Source organism: Ranitomeya imitator, chromosome 1 (assembly GCF_032444005.1).
Source record: "Ranitomeya imitator isolate aRanImi1 chromosome 1, aRanImi1.pri, whole genome shotgun sequence".
NCBI lineage: Eukaryota > Metazoa > Chordata > Amphibia > Anura > Dendrobatidae > Ranitomeya > Ranitomeya imitator.
The window spans coordinates 599,652,358-599,674,400 of record NC_091282.1 but is presented as its reverse complement, the minus strand read 5'-3'; the positions used below and the strand labels follow the sequence as shown (position 1 = coordinate 599,674,400).

Sequence of the window (22,043 nt, the reverse complement as noted above, 5' to 3'; positions counted from 1 at the left end):
ACATTTCACCACACATACACCAACCTCGCCACATAAAAGTCGAAACACAAAAGTCACCGCTCAAAACTCGCCACGTGCAAAATTTGCCACATGCAAAACTCGCCACATGCAAAACTAGGCCCACGCAAAACTAGCCACACGTGCAAAACTCACCTCATGGAAAACTCGCCACACACTAAACTTGCACACGCGGAAAAATTGCCACATGCACAAAAGTTGCAACACATGCAAAAGTTGCTCACACAAAACTTGCACATACTCAAAACGCACCACACATTAAACTCGCCACGTGCAAAACTGGCCATGTTCAAAACTTGCTGCACACAACTTGCTACACTAACCTGTCACATGCAACTCAACACACAAAAAGTTGCTACACGCATGTCGCCACACAAAACTCATCTCACAAAAGTCGCTACATGCATGTCGCCACATGCAACTCAACACACACAACTTGACACATGAAACTCTCCCTAAAACACACACAATCTGGTATTATCCTTCAAAAATAAAAATCTGATTAATAAGCAGACAAACTACAAGAGCAACAAATGTACCATATAGGAAATACTGCAGCTGTCAGTCACATGACCTGTCTATTATGTGTATGTGTGAGCTAATATATACTGCCAGGGGGGAGGGCTTCCTGTTGGCTGGGGATTTATCAGGCTGTCAATTTAGCTTACAAATACTGAGGTAAAAATACTGACCAGATAACGTGTGAACGAGGTCTAATACAGTGGGAGATGACATACAGGTACATACTATATACAGGGGAGATGACACACAGGTATATACTATATACAGGAGCAGATGACACAGGTGTATATACTATATACAGGAGGAGATGACTTACAGGTATATACTGTATACAGAAGGAGATGACATACAGGTATATTCTATATACAGGTCCTTCTCAAAAAATTAGCATATAGTGTTAAATTTCATTATTTACCATAATGTAATGATTACAATTAAACTTTCATATATTATAGATTCATTATCCACCAACTGAAATTTGTCAGGTCTTTTATTGTTTTAATACTGATGATTTTGGCATACAACTCCTGATAACCCAAAAAACCTGTCTCAATAAATTAGCATATTTCACCCATCCAATCACATAAAAGTGTTTTTTAATAACAAACAAAAAAACCAACAAATAATAATGTTCAGTTATGCACTCAATACTTGGTCGGGAATCCTTTGGCAGAAATGACTGCTTCAATGCGGCGTGGCATGGAGGCAATCAGCCTGTGACACTGCTGAGATGTTATGGAGGCCCAGGATGCTTCAATAGCGACCTTAAGCTCATCCAGAGTGTTGGGTCTTGCGTCTCTCAACTTTCTCTTCACAATATCCCACAGATTCTCTATGGGGTTCAGGTCAGGAGAGTTGGCAGGCCAATTGAGCACAGTAATACCATGGTCAGTAAACCATTTACCAGTGGTTTTGGCACTGTGAGCAGGTGCCAGGTCGTGCTGAAAAATGAAATCTTCATCTCCATAAAGCATTTCAGCCGATGGAAGCATGAAGTGCTCCAAAATCTCCTGATAGCTAGCTGCATTGACCCTGCCCTTGATGAAACACAGTGGACCAACACCAGCAGCTGACATGGCACCCCACACCATCACTGACTGTGGGTACTTGACACTGGACTTCAGGCATTTTGGCATTTCCTTCTCCCCAGTCTTCCTCCAGACTCTGGCACCTTGATTTCCGAATGACATGCAAAATTTGCTTTCGTCAGAAAAAAGTACTTGGGACCACTTAGCAACAGTCCAGTGCTGCTTCTCTGTAGCCCAGGTCAGGCGCCTCTGCCGCTGTTTATGGTTCAAAAGTGGCTTTACCTGGGGAATGCGGCACCTGTAGCCCATTTCCTGCACACGCCTGTGCACGGTGGCTCTGGATGTTTCCACACCAGACTCAGTCCACTGCTTCCTCAGGTTCCCCAAGGTCTGGAATCGGTCCTTCTCCACAATCTTCCTCAGGGTCCGGTCTCCTCTTCTCGTTGTACAGCGTTTTCTGCCACATTGTTTCCTTCCAACAGACTTACCATTGAGGTGCCTTGATACAGCACTCTGGGAACAGCCTATTTGTTGAGAAATTTCTTTCTGGGTCTTACCCTCTTGCTTGAGGGTGTCAATGATGGCCTTCTTGACATCTGTCAGGTCTCTAGTCTTACCCATGATGGGGGTTTTGAGTAATGAACCAGGCAGGGAGTTTATAAAAGCCTCAGGTATCTTTTGCATGTGTTTAGAGTTAATTAGTTGATTCAGAAGATTAGGGTAATAGGTCGTTTAGAGAACCTTTTCTTGATATGCTAATTTATTGAGACAGGTTTTTTGGGTTATCAGGAGTTGTATGCCAAAATCATCAGTATTAAAACAATAAAAGACCTGACAAATTTCAGTTGGTGGATAATGAATCTATAATATATGAAAGTTTAATTGTAATCATTACATTATGGTAAATAATGAAATTTAACACTATATGCTAATTTTTTGAGAAGGACCTGTATAGGAGATGACATACAGGTATATACTATATAAAAGAGGAGATGACACATAGGTATATAGAGGATATGACATACAGCAGGTATATACTATATACAGGGGAGATGACATACAGGTATATACTATACACAGGAGATGACATACAGATATATACTATATATAGGAGGAGATGACATGCAGGTATATACTATATAGAGCAGAGATGACATACAGGTATATACTTTATACAGGAGGAGATGACACATAGGTATATACAATATACAGGAGATGACATACAGGTATATACTATATACAGGGGAGATGACATACAGGTATATACTATATACAGGAGATGACATACAGGTGTATACTATATACAGTATAAGGGAGATGACAAACATGTATATACTGAGGGGAAAATGAGAGGTGTGAGGTGAAAATGAGAGGTGTGAAGTGAAAATGAAAAGGTGTGAGTGCAAAATGAGAGGAGTGAGGGAAAATAGTGGAGTGATCGGAAAATGACAGATGTGAGGTTGAAATGACAAGTGTTAGGGGGGAATGAGAGGAGTGAGGGGGGAATGAGAGGAGTGAGGGGGAAAATAAGAGGAGTGAGGGAGAAAATAAGAGGTGTGAGGGAGAAAATGAGAAATGTGAGGGGGAAAATGAAAGATGTGAGGGGGAAAATGAGAGGCGTGATGGGAAAATAAGAGAAGTGAGGTGCTATAACTAACCACAGATATTTGCTATGCCCAGGCAATGCCGGGCTCTTCAGCTAGTCTACTCTATAATTGTCTAAGGGTCACTTCCGTCTGTTTGTCTGTCTGTCACAGAAATACCGCATCGCTGATTGGTCGCGGTCGGTCGCGGCCCAAGACCGCGACCAATCAGCGACGGGCACAGTCCGGCCGCAGATTGGCCCCTCCCTACTCCCCTGGAGTCAATGCCCCTCCATACTCCCCCCCAGTCAGCGCCCACATAGCGTTAACCTGACTGCCTTACACCGCGGCATAACGCGGTGTAAGGCAGTCCGTTAATGCTGCCATTAACCCTCTGTGTGACCAACTTTTTACAATTGATGCTGCCTATGCAGCATCAATAGTAATAATAATAATCTTTATTTTTATATAGCGCTAACATATTCCGCAGCGCTTTACAGTTTGCACACATTATCACTGTCCCCAGTGGGGCTCACAATCTAAATTCCCTATCAGTATGTCTTTGGAATGTGGGAGGAAACCAGAGTGCCCGGAGGAAACCCACGCAAACACGGAGAGAACATACAAACTTTTTGCAGATGTTGTCCTTGGTGGGGTTTGAACCCAGGACTCCAGCGCTGCAAGGCTGCTGTGCTAACCACTGCGCCACCGTGCCGCCCACAAAAACATATAATGTTAAAAATAATAAAACATCATTATCTACTCACCCACCGGCAGCCCCCGGATCCAGCCCAGGCCTTTCCCCAGTGGCGTAGGAAGGGGGGTGCGGTCCGCCCCGGGCGGCACAATGCGGGGGGCGGCCGGCGCTGCAGGAGAAGAAAAAAAAAAGACGCCCCTTTAAATCTTCGGGCGGCGCCGTCCGCCGCCACGACCAGGGCCAGCTCCCCCCACCACCGGACCCCGCCCCCCGCTCTATACTCACCTCTCCTGGTTCCTGCGGCGCCGGCAGCTACAGCGTCCTCTGACTCTGCGACGTCTCAGAGCAGAAGGCGCGATGACGTCACTACTGTGCGCGCCGCTCTGCCTCTCTGTCCTGAGCGTCGCAGAGCCGGAGAGACGCTGACTGCACCGGACCTGCGCTAGGAACGGGAGAGGTGAGGATTTTACTTTTTTTTTTCTTTATGTCTGACTGTCTGGGGCTGGGGCAATGCTGGACACACTGGGGCAATACTGGAGACCATGGGGCAGATTGCTGGACACACTGGGGCAATACAGGAGACCATGTGGCAGAATGCTGGACACACTGGGGCAATACAGGAGACCATGGGGCAGATTGCTGGACACACTGGGGCAATACTGGAGACCATGGGGCAGAATGCTGGACACACTGGGGAAATACTGGAGACCATGGGGCAGAATGCTGGACACACTGGGGCAATTCAGGAGACTATGGGGCAGATTGCTGGACACACTGAATACTGGAGACCATGGGGCAGATTTCAGGACACATTGAGGCAATGCTGGAGACCCTGGGCAGACTTCTGGACATACTGGGGCAATACTGGAGACCATGGGGCAGATTGCTGGACACACCGGGGCAATACTGGAGACCATGGGGCAGAATGCTGGACACACTGGGGCAATACAGGAGACCATGGGGCAGATTGCTGGATACACCGGGGCAATACTGGAGACCATGGGGCAGAATGCTGGACACACTGGGGCAATACAGGAGACCATGGGGCAGATTGCTGGACACACTGGGGCAATACTGGAGACCCTGGGGCAGATTTCTGGACACATTGAGGCAATGCTGGAGACCCTGGGGCAGACTTCTGGACACACTGGGGCAATGCTGGACACTGGGGCAGATTGCTGGACACACTGGGGGTAATATGCTGGACACACTGGGGCAATGCTGGACACTGGGGGTAATATGCTGGACACACTGGGGCAGACTGCTGGACACACTGGGGAAAGGCTGGACACTGGGGCAGATTGCTGGACACACTGGGGGCAGTGCTGGACATACTGGGGCAGATTGCTGGACACACTGGGGGTAATATGCTGGACACACTGGGGCAGATTGCTGGACAACATGGGGGTAATATGCTGGACACACTGGGGCAGATTGCTGGACAACATGGGGGTAATATGCTGGACACACTGGGGGCAGGACTTGAGGCATGGGCAGAATGTAGATACGGGGCATGATTGGAGACACGGGGCAGGATTGGATCATGGGGCAGGACGGATACGATGGAGGCTGGTGGGGCAGGATGTGGAGATCATATGGGGTAGAATGGATACTCATGAGGGCAGGATGCGAGAACATATGGCTGGAGCCAGGAATGAGAAACGGGGCCAGGGTGGGGAATATTATTACCATAGGGGCTAATTAAGGGATATTATTACTGCAGTGATGTATTTATTTTATTTTTTGAGTATACTGTTTTAAATGGGGGGGCGGTCCTGTTACTGTGCAGAGTGACACTATATCACCTTTTTTTCTTCATGTGATGTAATGTAGAAGTTGTGAAAAATTAAGTAATGTGTTCTGCAAGCGGAGCTCGAGATAACTGTGTTATTTCCTGCAGAAACGAGTCCTGGCTGGAAGGAATGATGGCGGTCTGTGCTGGATGAAAGATGAAGGACTTCACCTAGAGACGTCACTGGTGAGTCAGTGTTACCTATACACTGACACTATACACTGTATACTATATAGAGGTCCTGTGTATAATGTCACCAGTGATCTCTGTATTACCTCTACACAGACACTGCATACTAAGTACAGATCTCCTGTGAATACTGGCACTTATGGTGATAGTATTGTGGTTTTTTTTTTATTACTGATCAGTATTGTAGTATTCAGTCACTATGTGGTGGTAATATGTGGTCTGGAAATGGTGTTGTGGTATTTGTCCCTTGTATGTAGTATTATTCGGTCACTATGTGGCCTGGTCATGGTGTGGTGGTATTAAGTCACAGGTGTGGCATGTGGGGGTGACACCATTAGGCCCAGTTTAAGTTCTACAAAACAGGAAAACCGTTTTTGGTAACCTTTGTGTGTATTGAGCCGGGGGGGGGGGGGGGGGGGGCGCCAAACTCGGGAACAGCCCCGGGCGGCAAAAGCTCTAGCTACGCCTCTGCCTTTCCGGCTCCTCGTGCACTGCTCCGGTACCCAGAATGCAATGCGGCAATGACGGGATATGACGTAGCCGTCTCGCAATGGGACCGGAGCAGCGCGCGAGGAGCGGGAAAGGCATGGGCTGGATCCGGGGGCCGCCGGAGGGGGAGTATATAACTATTTTTTATTTTAATTTTTTTTTTTAACAGGGATATAGTGCCCACATTGCTATATACTAAGTGGGCTGTGCAATATACTACGTGGCTGTGCAATATACTACGTGGCTGTGCAATATACTATGTGGACTGTGTTATATAATGCGTGTGCTGTGTTATGAACTACATGGGCTGTGTATTATGCTACGTGGCTGTCTAATATGCCACGTGGCTGTGTAATATACTATGTGGGCTGTGTAATATACTACGTGGGCTGTGCAATATACTACGTGGGCTGTGTAATATACTACATGGGCTGTGCAATATACTACGTGGCTGTGCAATATAATACGTGGCGGTGCAATATACTACTTGGTGGGCTGTGCAATATACTACGTGGGCTGTGCTACATACTACGAGGGCTGTACTACATACTACATGGCTGTGCAATATACTACATGGGTGTGCAATATACTACGTGGGCTGTGCTACATACTATGTGGGCTGTGTTATATATACTGCATGGGCTGTTATATAGTATGTGAGCTGTGTTATATGCTACGTGGGCTGTGTTATATGCTACATGGGCTGTTATATACTACGTGGCTGTGCTATAAATTCCGTGGGCTATGCTATATACTGCGTGGGCTGTTATATACTACATGGGCTGTGCTATATACTACATGTGCTGTGCAATATACTACGTGGCTGTGCAATTTACTATGTGGCTGTGCAATTTACTACATGGCTGTGCTATATACTACGTGGCTGTGCTACATACTACGAGGGCTGTGCTACATACTACATGGCTATGCAATATACTATGTGGCTGTGAAATATACTACGTGGGCTGTGCTACATACGTGGGCTGTGCTACATACTACGTGGGCTGTGCAATATACTAAGTGGCTATGCAATATACTACGTGGCTGTGCAATATACTATGTGGCGGTGCAATATACTACGTGGTGGGCTGTGCAATATACTACATGGCTGTGCAATATACTACGTGGGCTGTGCTACATACTACGAGGGCTGTGCTACATACTACATAGCTGTGCAATATACTATGTGGCTGTGCAATATACTATGTGGGCTGTGCTACATACTACGTGGGCTGTGCAATATACTACGTGGCAGTGCAATATACTACGTGGCTGTGCTATATACTACGTGGCTGTGTTATATACTACGTGGCTGTGCTATATACTACGTGGCTGTGCAATATACTACGTGGCTGTGCAATATACTATGTGGGCTGTGCTACATACTACGAGGGCTGTGCTACATACTACATGGCTGTGCAATGCACTACGTGGCTGTGCAATATACTACGTGGGCTGTGCTACATACTACGTGGGTTGTGTTATACACTACGTGGGCTGTTATATACTATGTGGCTGTGTTATATGCTATGTGGGCTGTGTTATATGCTATGTGGGCTGTTATATACTACGTGGCTGTGCTATAAACTACGTGGCTGTGCTATAAAGTCCGTGGGCTATGCTATATACTGCGTGGGCTGTGTTATATACTACATGGGCTGTGCTATATACTACATGTGCTGTGCAATATACTACGTGGCTGTGCAATTTACTATGTGGCTGTGCTATATACTACGTGGCTGTACTATGTACTACGTGGGCTGTGTTATATGCTACATGGGCTGTTATATACTACGTGGCTGTGTTATATGCTACGTGGGCTGTTATATACAACGTACAAGAACAATCAGCGACAGGTGCACTCCGGCTGCGAATTGGCGTGGGATTTGAACCACGCTTCGCTAATTGGTCGCGCCCGGACGAATCCTGTGTATTCATTGTATTATTCTAAAATCTTCATAAATAAACTACATACATAAATAAACTACATACATATTCTAGAATATGTAGTATTCTTTATAAATATCTTTTTTATACCTTGTAAACACTGCCCACCATTTTTTTGGAGTAAAATATATAATTTACTAGCTTGTCGCTCCCTGCTCTATAAAAGAACTGTCGCGTCCTCTGAAGTGAATTACGCTACTGATTTGGGTTGGCTCCAGACCCGTTAACCCTAAGAGAATAAGAGCTGGTGGCAGCATACTTTGTTCTGTGCATTCTGGAGGCTTTGTAGCGACGGTGGCATTGATAATTATTGTTCCCGCCTGTGTGGGAGTAGTTATAAACCCCTCGCTGAAGCGTGCCCAATAGCCAGTACATAGCAGGCAGCCTTTTTGGCGACTAATTACCCTAGGTGCAGTACCTAGTCTGACCTGAGGGTAAGGGGGGCGCAAGAGAGCTGCAAGTTCCAAACCAAAACTGGGAAGTGGGATATAAATAAATCCCCTTCAGAAGGAACCAGGGGCAACCAAACAACCCCGGTTCATGACAAATTGGTGTGAGTGGTTGGGATGATAAAGGTATCTTCCCTGTGAACCGTGACAGATTGGTGGGATCCATGACATAATGTTGGCAGCACGGTGGGATCCGTGACAGAAATCAAGGGAAAAAATTATGTAATCACTCAATTCTACGGAAAAAATTGTGGAATTATGAAAAACAAACAAACAAAAAACAGGCTCCAAAACATCACTAGTATTTAGTTGCCCCACCTCTGGCTTTTATAACAGCTTGCAGTCTCTGAGGCATGGTCTTAATTAGTGTCAAACAGTATTCTTCATCAATCTGGCTCCAACATTCTCTGAATGCTGGTGACAGATCAGCTTTGCAGGTTGGAGCCTTGTCATGGACCGTTTTCTTCAACTTCCACCAAATATTTTCAATTGGATTGAAATCCAGAATAATTGCAGGCCATGACATGGACCTTATGTGTCTTTTTTTCAATGAAAAAAATTTGAATATGAGATGTATTTCTATGCTGAACATGTGCTCCTGAAAGCTTGCAATTTGTTACCATCTTTTCAGTTAGCCATTAAAAGGTATCAACCACTGAGGACTCTCAAATCTAAATATTTTTCCATGTGCTCAGGACAGCTTTTATGAACTAGTGATCACCACCTACCACCATTGAATTCAAGAACTTTACTGCATGAAAATACATCTCATCTTCAAAGTTGAGCAGGGTTGTCTTTGCCGCATTTTTCCAGATCAGTTTTGTAATATTGACACCTAGATTCCTATCTGTACTACAGCGCAAGGCTATACAGGTGTCTGCATTCTTATAGCATCACAAGCACAGGGGCAGATTGTGCCTTTAGCCGCTGCGGCTTTGTTTTACCCATTAGAACCTTTTTTGTAGGTGAAGTGCTGGTGTTTTTATATATATAAATTTTATATACATTTATTTATTTTTTACCTAAAATACAAAGGAAATGTGTCATCTTTAACTTTAGGGCTTTTGGAGATTATATTAATTTTCAACTTGTGTAACTGTTCACAATCACAGTAGTTTTGACCAGGGGTGCTCACTTTTACATGCTACAGAAGAAGGCTGGACGTACAGGAGGAGGCCCAGCGGTACAAGTGAGAATAAGGACATGTGTGACAGTTTTAGAATGGGCGGTCTACCTCCTCGGCTCTCGCTGTCTGCGGGTTTCACCTGAATTGGCCGATTCATCTAGAACAAAAGAAAAAGACACCAGTGACATTGAGAATGTACAGATATATGTCATACAATACTCAAGAGTTGCCATATGCGTCAGATTATCAGGGTACGAGAGTGACACTGTATATCATATAGGTCAGATGTGTCATTGTAAAATCTAGAAAGCCATCTCATAGTGAGCATTGAAGCATGGCTTAATTGGAGGAGGTGAAGTGTTTGATCTTGACAAATTGGTGGCAACAGTGTGATATTCCCCCACTGTTCTCCTGACAACTGGTGGCAAGGGCGATAAGGCATCTTCACAGGTAATAAATGTGTTGCCTCCCAAATTCTTCTGCAAACCTGTGCCTGGAATTTGTGTCTGTGATATATCAGATAACCCACTTTAATTACCTGTTCACAGCAGGGGGCACCAGCTGCACCAGGGTCATGTGGTGTGTCTTAGAGTGTTAGCTTTTGTTCCCTTTCTAAGTTATAATTAAGCCATACTACACTGTTCAATATGAGATGGCTTTATAGATTTTACAATTTCATTTATGACATATATAATGCATAAGAGCCACAATGTATGTTTAGTGCCGGTAGGTAACCTATGATTAATTTGCCTGGATGTTACATGGTATTTCAGTGCATCAGATATCACACAGTGTATGAGGTGTCAGTGTGCCCCATGGAATCACAGTGTCAGTGTATGAGGTGTCATTTTGTGTCAGTACATGGTTAATTAAACTCGCACATCTGCTATTTCTGCTTCTGCGTTTATTAATCAACACTCAGAATAACAGGAAGGTGTCACAGGAGATGTAATTAGAGGCTGTGCCCCCTCCTCCGACGCATGCTCATCTCTGATTTTCTAGATATTTCTCATAAGTGGCTGGCCATGGAGAAAAGCCGTATACACAATCCACATAGCCACCCCAAACACCCTATAGACATTAACGCTCAGCCCTGCTCCTCGGAAAGTGGGATAAGCAGCAGACACCTGTTATCTCCTGCTTCACCATCCACCCTCTAACAGCGGCACAACAGCAGCTTCCTACATCATCATACTGGGGCAACACTGGCGATCACACCAAACTACAATGCTACGGATGTCATAGGGTTGGGTGTATACAGCGGTACAAATCTTGCAGGGATGAGTGAGTCGAGGGGTTCAAGAGAGGCCTGGATGTCTTCCTGGAGCAGAACAATATTGTATCATACAATTATTAGGTTCTGTAGAAGGACGTAGATCTGGGTATTTATTATGATGGAATATAGGCTGAACTGGATGGACAAATGTCTTTTTTCGGCCTTACTAACTATGTTACTATGTTACTATGAGTGTATATGGCAGCACAGATGTGACAGGTATAGGTGTTCAGTCATGGCCGAAAGTGTTGGCACCCTTGAAATTGTTTCAGAAAATGAAGTATTTCTCCCAACGAAGTATTGCAATTACACATGTTTTCTTATACACATGTTTATTTCCTTTGTGTGCATTGGAACAACGCAAGAACAATAAAGAGAAAAAAGGCAGATTAGATATAATTCCAAAAATGGTACGGACAAAATTGTTGGCATCCTCAAATTAATATGTATTCCAAAGGGTGTGCAACCATATAACTAATCAATCGCTTCCTATAACCACCTACAAGCTTCTTACGCCTCTCAGGTGGAATTTTGGAGCACTCTTATTTTGCAAACTGCTCCCGGTCTCTCATATGTGAAGACGTCTTCTCCCAACAGCAATTCTAAGATCTCTCCACAGGCGATCAATGGGATTTAAATCCAGACTCATTGCTGCCACTTCTGAACTCTCCAGTACTTTGTTTCCATATATTTCTAGGGGCTTATTGAAGTATGTTTGGGGTCATTGCCCAGCTGGAATATCCATGACCTAGAAAGCAAACCCAGATTTCTGACACTGGGCACTACATGGTGACCCAAAATCCCTAATCTTCAGATTTCAGGAAGCCTTGCACAAAGTCAAGGCACCCACTGCCAAAAGCAGCCAAACAACCCCCAAATATCCCCCACCATATTTGACTGTGGGTACTGTGTTATTTTCTTTGTAGGCCTCATTCCATTTTTGGTAAACAGTAGAATGATGTGCTTTACTAAAAAGCTGAATCCTACACTATTAGAGTTGTAAGACACCTCCAGGGTCATCATGTTCCACCCCTTGCTCAAAGCAGGATTCACTAAACCATCTAAGGCCATGTTCACACGTTGCAGATTTCCCTGCGGATTTTTCTGCACTAAAAACCGCAGATCTTGGCAGAAAACGCAGGTGCGGTTTTTGGTGCGTTTTTTGATGCGGTTTTTAGTGCGGTTTTTTATGCAGTTTTCTCTGCAGATTGTCTGTGTGTTTGCTAGGAAGTTTTTTTGCTAGGAAGTAAGGGTTAAAAAGGCTGAAAATACCCTAACCCTACCCCTAACCCTAACCCTACCCCTAACCCTAGTTCTAACTGTAGTGGGGGAAAAAAAAAATTCTTTATTTTATTATTGTTACTACCTATGGGGTGATAAAGGGGGGGGGGGTCATTTACTTTTTTTTTATTTTGATCACTGTGAGGTTATCACAGTGATCAAAATATGCCTGGAACGAATCTGCCGGCCAGCAGATTCGGCGGGCGCACTGCGCATGCGCCCGCCATTTTGGAAGATGGCGGCGCCCAGGGAGAAGACGGACGGACGGACGGACACGGGAGGCCCGGTAAGTATAAGGGGGGAGATGAGGGCACGGGGGGGGGGTTGGGAGGGTCGGAGCACGGGGGGTGGCATCGGAGCATGGGGGGGTGGGAATGGAGCACGGGGGGACAGCCACACTCCACCCACGCACTTCCTGCTGCAGCGGTTTCTGCACCACAAACCGCAGAAAACCCTCAGACGAAAAAATATCTGCGGGTTTGACCTCACAATGGAGGTCTATGGGTGCAGAACCGCTGCAGTTCCGCACAAAGAAGTGACATGGTCCTTCTTTTTTCCCGCAGCAATTCAGCGCGGTTTTTTTCGGGATTTTCCGCAATGTGGGCACAGCGTTTCTTGTTTTCCATAGGGTAACATTGTACTGTACCCTGCATGGAAAACAGCTGCGGACCCGCAGCGGCAAAATCGCGGCGGTTCCGCAGTTAAAAACGCATAGTGTGAACATGGCCTAAGACAGATGTCTGTCCAGCCCGTTTGAAGACTTCCATTGCAGGAGAACTCACCACCTCTTGTGGCAGCCTGTTCCACTCATTGATCACCCTCACTGTCAAAAAGGTTTTTTTCTAATATCTAATCTGCATCTTCTCCTTTTCAGCTTCTTTCTATTGCGTCTCGTGTTTCCATGTGCAAATGAAAACTGCAGCTGTCTACCTCAACACGTATCGCAAGCCCCTATCAGGATTCTTGTACCATTTGTGCACAATTTCTCTTCATGACCTTCCATATGAGCAAAATTTGAAAAAGACCCAAGATAGGGTCGAAACGTTACCTTTGCGTTCCTCATTTAACCTGACTGCGGTGAATTTATTGCACTATTTTGTGATTGAAATAAATCTTTCTTTACTAAATATAATTTTTTGAGTGCGACTGTTTAATCTTTATGATGTCGTTTGTGGATCAAATCCACGTCCAGTATGCACCTCCATTATAGCAAGACTGTGCGTCTTTCTCTTCCAAATGAGAACAATGCCGATCCCTCTACCCTGTGACATCCCTGCAGATATTTGTAGACAGCTATTATGTCTCCTCTTAGCCTTCTTTTTTGCAAGCTAAACATTCCCAAATCCTTTAACCGTTTCTCGTAGGACATTCACTGCAGTCAGCTCACTATCTTAGTAGCTGTTCTCTGAACTTGCTCCAGTTATCTTGGTCTCATCTGTCCACAAGAAGCTTTCTCCAAAAAATTGGGCTTACTCATAAACATATTGGCAAACTGCAGTCTAGCTTATTTTTTAAACAAATTTTTATTGAGTTTTACAAATAGGGTGAAGAAAACCTCAATACAGACATATGTTTACAGCATACAGTCTAGCTTATTAATGTTTTTGTGTCACCAGTAGGGTCCTCCTGAGTCTCCTGCCAAAGCGTTTCATTCACTTGTAGACTAATAGTTCACGCTGATATGGATGTAACCTGAGCCTATAGACAGCTTCAGTTTCTTTGGAACTTGACTGGGACTGCTTATTCACCATACCAAGTATCCTGCGTTACAACTTTTAATCAATTTTTCTCTGCCGTCCACGTCAAGGAAGATTAATACAGTGCCATGGTTGTAAACTTCTTGATTATGTTGTGCATAGGGATGAGCGAGTATAATTGTGGAACTTGACTGTACGGGGGACAGGTATGGGATATTGTTGCTTTTTTATTTTGGATTTTTTTTTACAGAAGAACGAGGGCTTTGCTTGGATTGAGCGTGCAAAAAAGATGTTAAAATCTGTTTGATTCTTTCATTAAAATACTTAATTCTTAATGTGTGTGTGTTTTTAACCCTTTCCTACTATTATCTTATTGACACCTCTCCATTATTAACCAGGCTTAATGTCACCTTACAATAGCAAGGTGACATTAACCCCTTATTACCCCATATGACAATGCCACAGGGCAGTGGGAAGAGAGAGGCTAAGTGCTGGAATAGGCGCATCTTACAGATGTGCCTTTTCTGGGGTGGCGGGGTGGCAGATGTTTTTAGCCGGAGGGGGCAATAACCATGGTCAGTCAGTCACTGGCTTTCCCTCTCTGGCGGAGAAAATAGCGCGGGAGCCTACGCCAGTTTTTCCATGAATTAACCCTTTAATTTAACACCTACAGCTCCCAAATTTTACACACACACAACACTAACATTATTAGTGAGGGAGATATAAAAATATATCGGATATGCAATGGAGTAGTATGTAAAGAAGTCTCATATCCTGTCGGCTTCTGCAATGATTTTACAGAACCCGACAATTGAATTATCAGCTATTCTACGATCTAACTCTCTATGAAATATAAAGAGATATAAAACCCCTGGCAAAAATAATGGAATCACCCGCCTTGGAGGATGTTCATTCAGTTGTTTAATTTTGTAGAAAAAAAGCAGATCACAGTCATGGCACAAAACTAAAGTCATTTCAAATGGCAACTTTCTGGCTTTAAGAAACACTAAAATAAATTGTCACGATAATGTGAATATACCATGTTTGAGTATCTACCTAACTTTACAAGACACACGCTGCGGGCCATTCCGACGCCCCCTATTCTCACTCTGCCTGGTGTGTGTGTGTGTGTGTGTGTGTGTGTGTGTGTGTGTGTGTGTGTGTGTGAATCCTAAACCCCTCATTTTCCTCCTCCCAGAAGAATTTTTATGGTTCTATGCTGCAAGCAAACCATTCTCTGTGATATATAGGGGCACCTATCGGGGCTAGGGTTATAAGAATTATATGTTCCGGATGTCCATCGATAGATCTATCAATCACTGAAAGCGCTATCAGCTAAACGCAACGAATGCAAAGTGCGGATTTCTCAGTGAGCGGTTCATGTAATTACTTCGTGTTTACACTTAAAAGAACATCCCTGATGTGGGGAACATCATGAGCATGGTGTCGTACTTATGGGAGGTTCACACAGCAAGTTATGCATAAAAAGAGTTAACATAGCTCTAAGTAAGGGGGAGGTGTCTGCCTCTAAGTGATGTCACCACAGGAGGAGTGCTTGGGTTTTGGGCTAGAATAACTTAGTGAGATAGCATTCTGGGAGTGTCTTGTGTCCGGGGTCTAGATGTGTGGTATGCATCTAGATGTGACCCCCCCTCTTTTGCACACGGCCAGTTAAAAGATGAAATGATCTGAACGAAATGTAAGTGTTCTTTCAATTGTAATCCCTATTTATTTGTAATTGCATTGTACACAAGATTATGTCTTCTTTATAAATATCTTTTTTATACCTTGTAAACACTGCCCACCATTTTTTAGGAGTAAAATATTTACTAGATTGTCACTCCCTGCTCTATAAACAAACTGTCGCATCTTCTGAAGTGAATTGCGCTACTGATTTGGGTTGGCTCCAGACCCGTTAATCCTAAGATAATTAGAGCTGGTGGCAGCATACTTTGTTCTGTGCGTTTGGGAGGCTTTGTAGCGACGGCGGCGTTGATAATCATTGTTCCTGCCTGTGTGGGAGTAGTTATATTGCCCTCGCTGGAGCGTGCCCAATAGCCAGTACATAGCAGGCAGCCTTTCTGGTGACTAATTACCCTAGGTGCAGTACCTAGTCTGACCTGAGGGTAAGGGGGGCGCAAGAGAGCGGCAAATTCCAAACCAGAACTGGGAAGTGGGATATAGATAAATCCCCTTCAGAAGGAACCAGGGGGAACCAAACAACCCCAGTTCATGACAAATTGGTGTGAGTGGTTGGGATGATAAAGGTATCTTCCCTGTGAACCGTGACAGCTTGGTGGGATCCATGACATAATGTTGGCAGCACAGTGGGATCCGTGACAGAAATCAAGAACAAAAAATTTGGTAGTCCGTAATGGTTACTTTTTTAACCAAGCATAGGGAAAAAATTATGGAATCACTCAATTCTGAGGAAAAAATTATGGAATCATGAAAAACAAACAAAAAAACTCTCCAAAACATCACTAGTATTTTGTTGCACCACCTCTGGCTTTTATAACAGCTTGCAGTTTCTGAGGCATGGACTTAATGAGTGCCAAACAGTATTCTTCATCAATCTGGCTCCAACTTTCTCTGATTGCTGTTGCCAGATCAGCTTTGCAGGTTGGAGCCTTGTCACGGACCATTTTCTTCAACTTCCAACAAAGATTTTCAATTGGATTATAATCGGGACAATTTGCAGGCCATGACATTGACCTTATGTGTCTTTTTTCAAGGAATGTTGCACAGTTTTTGCTCTATGGCAGGATGCATTATCATCTTGAAAAATGATTTCATCATCCCCAAACATCCTTTCAATTGATGGAATAAGAAAAGTGTCCAAAATATCAACATAAACTTGTGCATTTATTGAAGACTAGATGGTGGCCCGATTCTAACGCATCGGGTATTCTAGAATATGTATGTATGTATATAGCAGCCACATAGTATATAGTACAGGCCACGTAGTATATAGGCGTACTACGTGGCCTGTGGTATATATCATGTGGCTGCTATATACATACATACATATTGAAGAATACCCGGTGCGTTAATTTAGGCCACGCAGTAAATAACCCAGCCCACGTAGTATATAACACAGCCCACACATTATATAGCAGCCACGCAGTATATAGCAGCCACGTAGTATATAACACAGCCCACGTAGTATGTAACACTGGCCACGTAATATATAACACAGCCCACGTAATATATAGCACAGCCCACATAGTATCTAACAGTGGCCACGTAGTATATAGCACGCAGTATAGAACACAGCCATGTAGTATATAACGCAGCCCACGCAGTATAGAACACAGCCCACATAGTATCTAACACTGGCCAGGTAATATATAGCAGTGACGGGGTATCTAACACAGCCCACGTAGTATTTAGCAGTGTGGGCACCATATCCCTGTTAAAAAAATAATTAAAATAAAAAATAGTTATATACTCACCCGCCGGGATCCAGCGTAGATCCAGCGAACCTCTGGCGATGTGCGCGCGGCTGCCGCAATCTTGCGTTCCCAGGATGCATTGCGAAATTACCCAGATCACTTAGCAGTCTCGCGAGACCGCTAAGTCTTCTGGGTAATTTCGCAATGCATCTCTGGGAACGGAAGCTGGCGGCAGGCACGAGCACATCGTCGGACTAAGGAAGGTGAGAATAGCAGTTTTTTTTTTTTATTATTATTATTTTTAACATTAGATCTTTTTACTATTGATGCTGCATAGGCAGCATCAATAGTAAAAACTTGGTCACACAGGGTTAATAGCGGCGGTAACGGATTGAGTTACCCGCGGCATAACGCGGTCCGTTACCGCTGGCATTAACCCTGTGTGAGTGGTGACTGGAGGGGAGTATGGAGCGGGCACTGACTGCGGGGAGTATGGAGCGGGCACCCGGCACTGACTGCAGGTGAATAGGGAGGGACTAATCGGACTGTGGCCGTCGCTGACTGGTCGCGGCAGCCATGACAGGCAGCTGGTGAGACCAATCAGCCACTTGGATTTCCATGACAGACAGAGGCCGCGACCAATGAATATCCGTGACAGACAGAAGGACAGACGGAAGTGAACCTTAGACAATTATATAGTAGATGTAATGACAGCCATCTCCCCAGGGCCTTTACCAGACATGCAGCCCCATATCATCAATGACTGTGGAAATTTGCATGCTCTCTTCAGGCAGTCATCTTTATAAATCTCATTGGAACGGCACGAAACAAAAGTTCCAGTATCATCACCTTGCCCAATGCAGATTCGCGATTCATCACTGAATATGACTTTCATCCAGTCATCCACAGTCCACGATTGCTTTTTCTTAGCCCATTGTAACCTTGCTTTTTTTCTGTTTAGGTGTTAATGATGGCTTTCGTTTAGTCACAGATGTTGACTCCAGTTTCCACACATTCTTTCCTTATTTGTTTTGTTGTGCATTTCCTGTTTTGGAGGCATATTGCTTTAAGTTTCCGGTCTTGATGCTTTGATGTATTCCTTGTTCTACCAGTATGTTTGTCTTTATCAACCTTCCCATGTTGTTTGTATTTGGTCCAGATTTTAGACACAGCTGACTGTGAACAACCAACATCTTTTGCAACATTGCGTGATAATTTACCCTCTTTTAAGAGTTTGATAATCATCTCCTTTGTTTCAATTGACATCTCTCATGTTGGAGCCATGATTCATGTCAGTCCACTTGGTCCAACAGCTCTCCAAGGTGTGATCACTCCTACTTAGATGCAGACTAACGATCAGATCTAATTTGATGCAGGTGTTATTTTTGGGTATGAAAATTTACAGGGTGATTCTATAATTTTTTCCCTATGCTTGGTTAAAAAAAGTAACCATTACTGACTACCACATTTTTTGTTCTTGATTTCTTTTAGTGTCTCTTGAAGCCTATGCAGCATCAATAGCAAAAAGATCTAATGTTAAAAATAATAAAAAAAAATAAAAAATCGTTATATACTCACCGTCCGTCGATCCCTCGGATCCAGAACAGGCCTTTCCTGCTTCTCGCAACGCTCCGGTGACTGGTCCATGCATTGCTATCTCGCGAGATGACGTAGCGGTCTCGCGGGACCGCTACATCATAATCTCGCGAGACCGCAATGCATTCTTGAGACCGGAGCGCGCGAGGAGCGTCGATAAACGCTTCCTGGATCCGGGGGCCAATGGAAGGTGAGTATATAACTATTTTTTATTTTAATTCTTTTTTTAACAGGGATATGATGCCCACATTGCTATACACTACGTGAGCTGTGCAATATACTACGTGGGCTGTGCAGTATACTACGTGGGCTGGGCAATATACTACGTGGGCTGGGCAATGTACTACGTGGGCTGTGCAATGTACTACGCGGGCTGTGTAATATACTATGCGGGCTGGACAATATACTACGCGGGCTGGGCAATATACTACGCGGGCTGTGCAATATACTATGCGGGCTGTGCAATATACTACGCGGGCTGTGCAATATACTACGCGGGCTGTGCAATATACTATGCGGGCTGTGCAATATACTGCGTGGGCTGTGCTATATACTGCGTGGGCTGTGCTATATACTGCGTGGGCTGTGCTATATACTGTGTGGGCTGTGCAATATACTGCGTGTGCTGTGCAATATACTGCGTGGGCTGTGCAATATACTGCGTGGGCTGTGCAATATACTGCGTGGGCTGTGCTATATACTGCGTGGGCTGTGCAATATACTGCATGGGCTGTGCAATATACTGCGTGGGCTGTGCAATATACTGCGCGGGCTATACAATGTACTACGTGGGCTGTGCAATGTACTACGTGGGCTGTGCAATGTACTACTTGGGCTGTGCAATATACTACGTGGGCTGTGCAATATACTGCGTGGGCTGTGCAATATACTGCGTGGGCTGTGCAATATACTGCGTGGGCTGTGCTATATACTGCGTGGGCTGTGCAATATACTGCATGGGCTGTGCAATATACTGCGTGGGCTGTGCAATATACTGCGCGGGCTATGCAATGTACTACGTGGGCTGTGCAATGTACTACTTGGGCTGTGCAATGTACTACTTGGGCTGTGCTATATACTGCGTGGGCTGTGCTATATACTGCGTGGGCTCTGCAATATACTGCGTGGGCTCTGCAATATACTGCGTGGGCTGTGCAATACACTGCGTGGGCTAATATATACTACCATGGGAGAGGGCTTCCAGTTGGCTGGGGATTTATCAGGCTGCCAATTTAGCTTACAAATACTGAGGTAAAAATACTGACCAAATAACGTGTGAACGCGGTCTAATACAGGAGGAGATGACATATAGATATATACTATATACAGGGGAGATGACACACAGATATATACTATATACAGGAGAGATGACACAAAGGTATATACTATATACAGGAGGAGATGACACACAGGTATATACTATATACAGGAGGAGATGACACACGTATATACTATATACAGGAGGAGATGACATACAGGTATATACTATACACGGGAGGAGATGACACACTGGTATATACTATATACAGGGGAGATAACACACAGGTATATACTATATACAGGGTAGATGACACAGCTATATACTATATACAGGGGAGATGACACATATACAGGAGGACATGACACACAGGTATATACTTTTTTACAGGAGGAGATGACACACAGGTATATACTATATACAGGGGAGATGACACACACATATACTATATTCAGGGGAGATGACACACAGGTATATACTATATACAGGAGGAGATGACATACAGGTATATATTATATACAAGAGGAGATGACACACATATATACTATATACAGGGGAGATGACACACGTATATACTATATACAGGGGAGATGACATACAGGTACATACTATATACAGGGGAGATGACACACAGGTATATACTATATACAGGGGAGATGACACAGGTATATACTATATACAGGGGAGATGACACACAGGTATATACGATATACAGGAGGAGATGACACACAGGTATATACTTTTTTTACAGGAGGAGATGACACACAGGTATATACCATATACAGGGGAGATGACACACAGGTATATACAATATACAGGAGATGACATACAGGTATATACTATACATAGGAGGAGATGACATACAGGTACAGTATATATAGAAGAGATGACATACAGGTATATACAATATACAGGAGGAGATGACACATAGGTATATACAATATACAGGAGATGACATACAGCAGGTATATACTATATACAGGAGGAGATGACACACAGGTATATACTATATACAGGAGGAGATGACATACAGGTATATACTATATACAGGAGGAGATGACACACTGGTATATACTATATACAGGGGAGATGACACACAGGTATATACTATATACAGGGGAGTTGACACACAGGTATATACTATATACAGGGGAGATGACACACAGGTATATACTATATACAGGAGGAGATGACACACAGGTATATACTATATACAGGAGGAGATGACATACAGGTATATACTATATACAGGAGCAGATGACACACTGGTATATACTATGTACAGGGGAGATGACATACAGGTACATACTATATACAGGGGAGATGACACAGGTATATACTATATACAGGGGAGATGACACACAGGTATATACGATATACAGAAGGAGATGACATACAGGTATATATTATATACAGGAGGAGATGACACACATATATACTATATACAGGGGAGATGACACACAGGTATATACTATATACAGGGGAGATGACATACAGGTACATACTATATACAGGGGAGATGACACAGGTATATACTATATACAGGGGAGATGACACAGGTATATACTATATACAGGGGAGATGACACACAGGTATATACGATATACAGGAGGAGATGACACACAGGTATATACTTTTTTACAGGAGGAGATGACACACAGGTATATACCATATACAGGGGATGTTAGGACTGGCGGAAC

The 22,043-nt window shown here is 44.1% G+C and overlaps 1 protein-coding gene across 4 annotated transcripts in view; it reads right to left on the bottom strand.

Moving 5' to 3' along the window:
- LOC138681076 (CUGBP Elav-like family member 3-A) overlaps positions 1-22,043 on the bottom strand; it is a 236,133-nt gene that overhangs the window by 81,276 nt on the left and 132,814 nt on the right. For all 4 annotated transcript variants that reach the window (XM_069768320.1, XM_069768328.1, XM_069768335.1 and 1 more), the window contains exon 3: positions 9,949-9,997. In XM_069768320.1, coding sequence (XP_069624421.1) covers positions 9,949-9,997 — 49 coding nt within the window. The remainder of the gene's footprint in view (positions 1-9,948; positions 9,998-22,043) is intronic.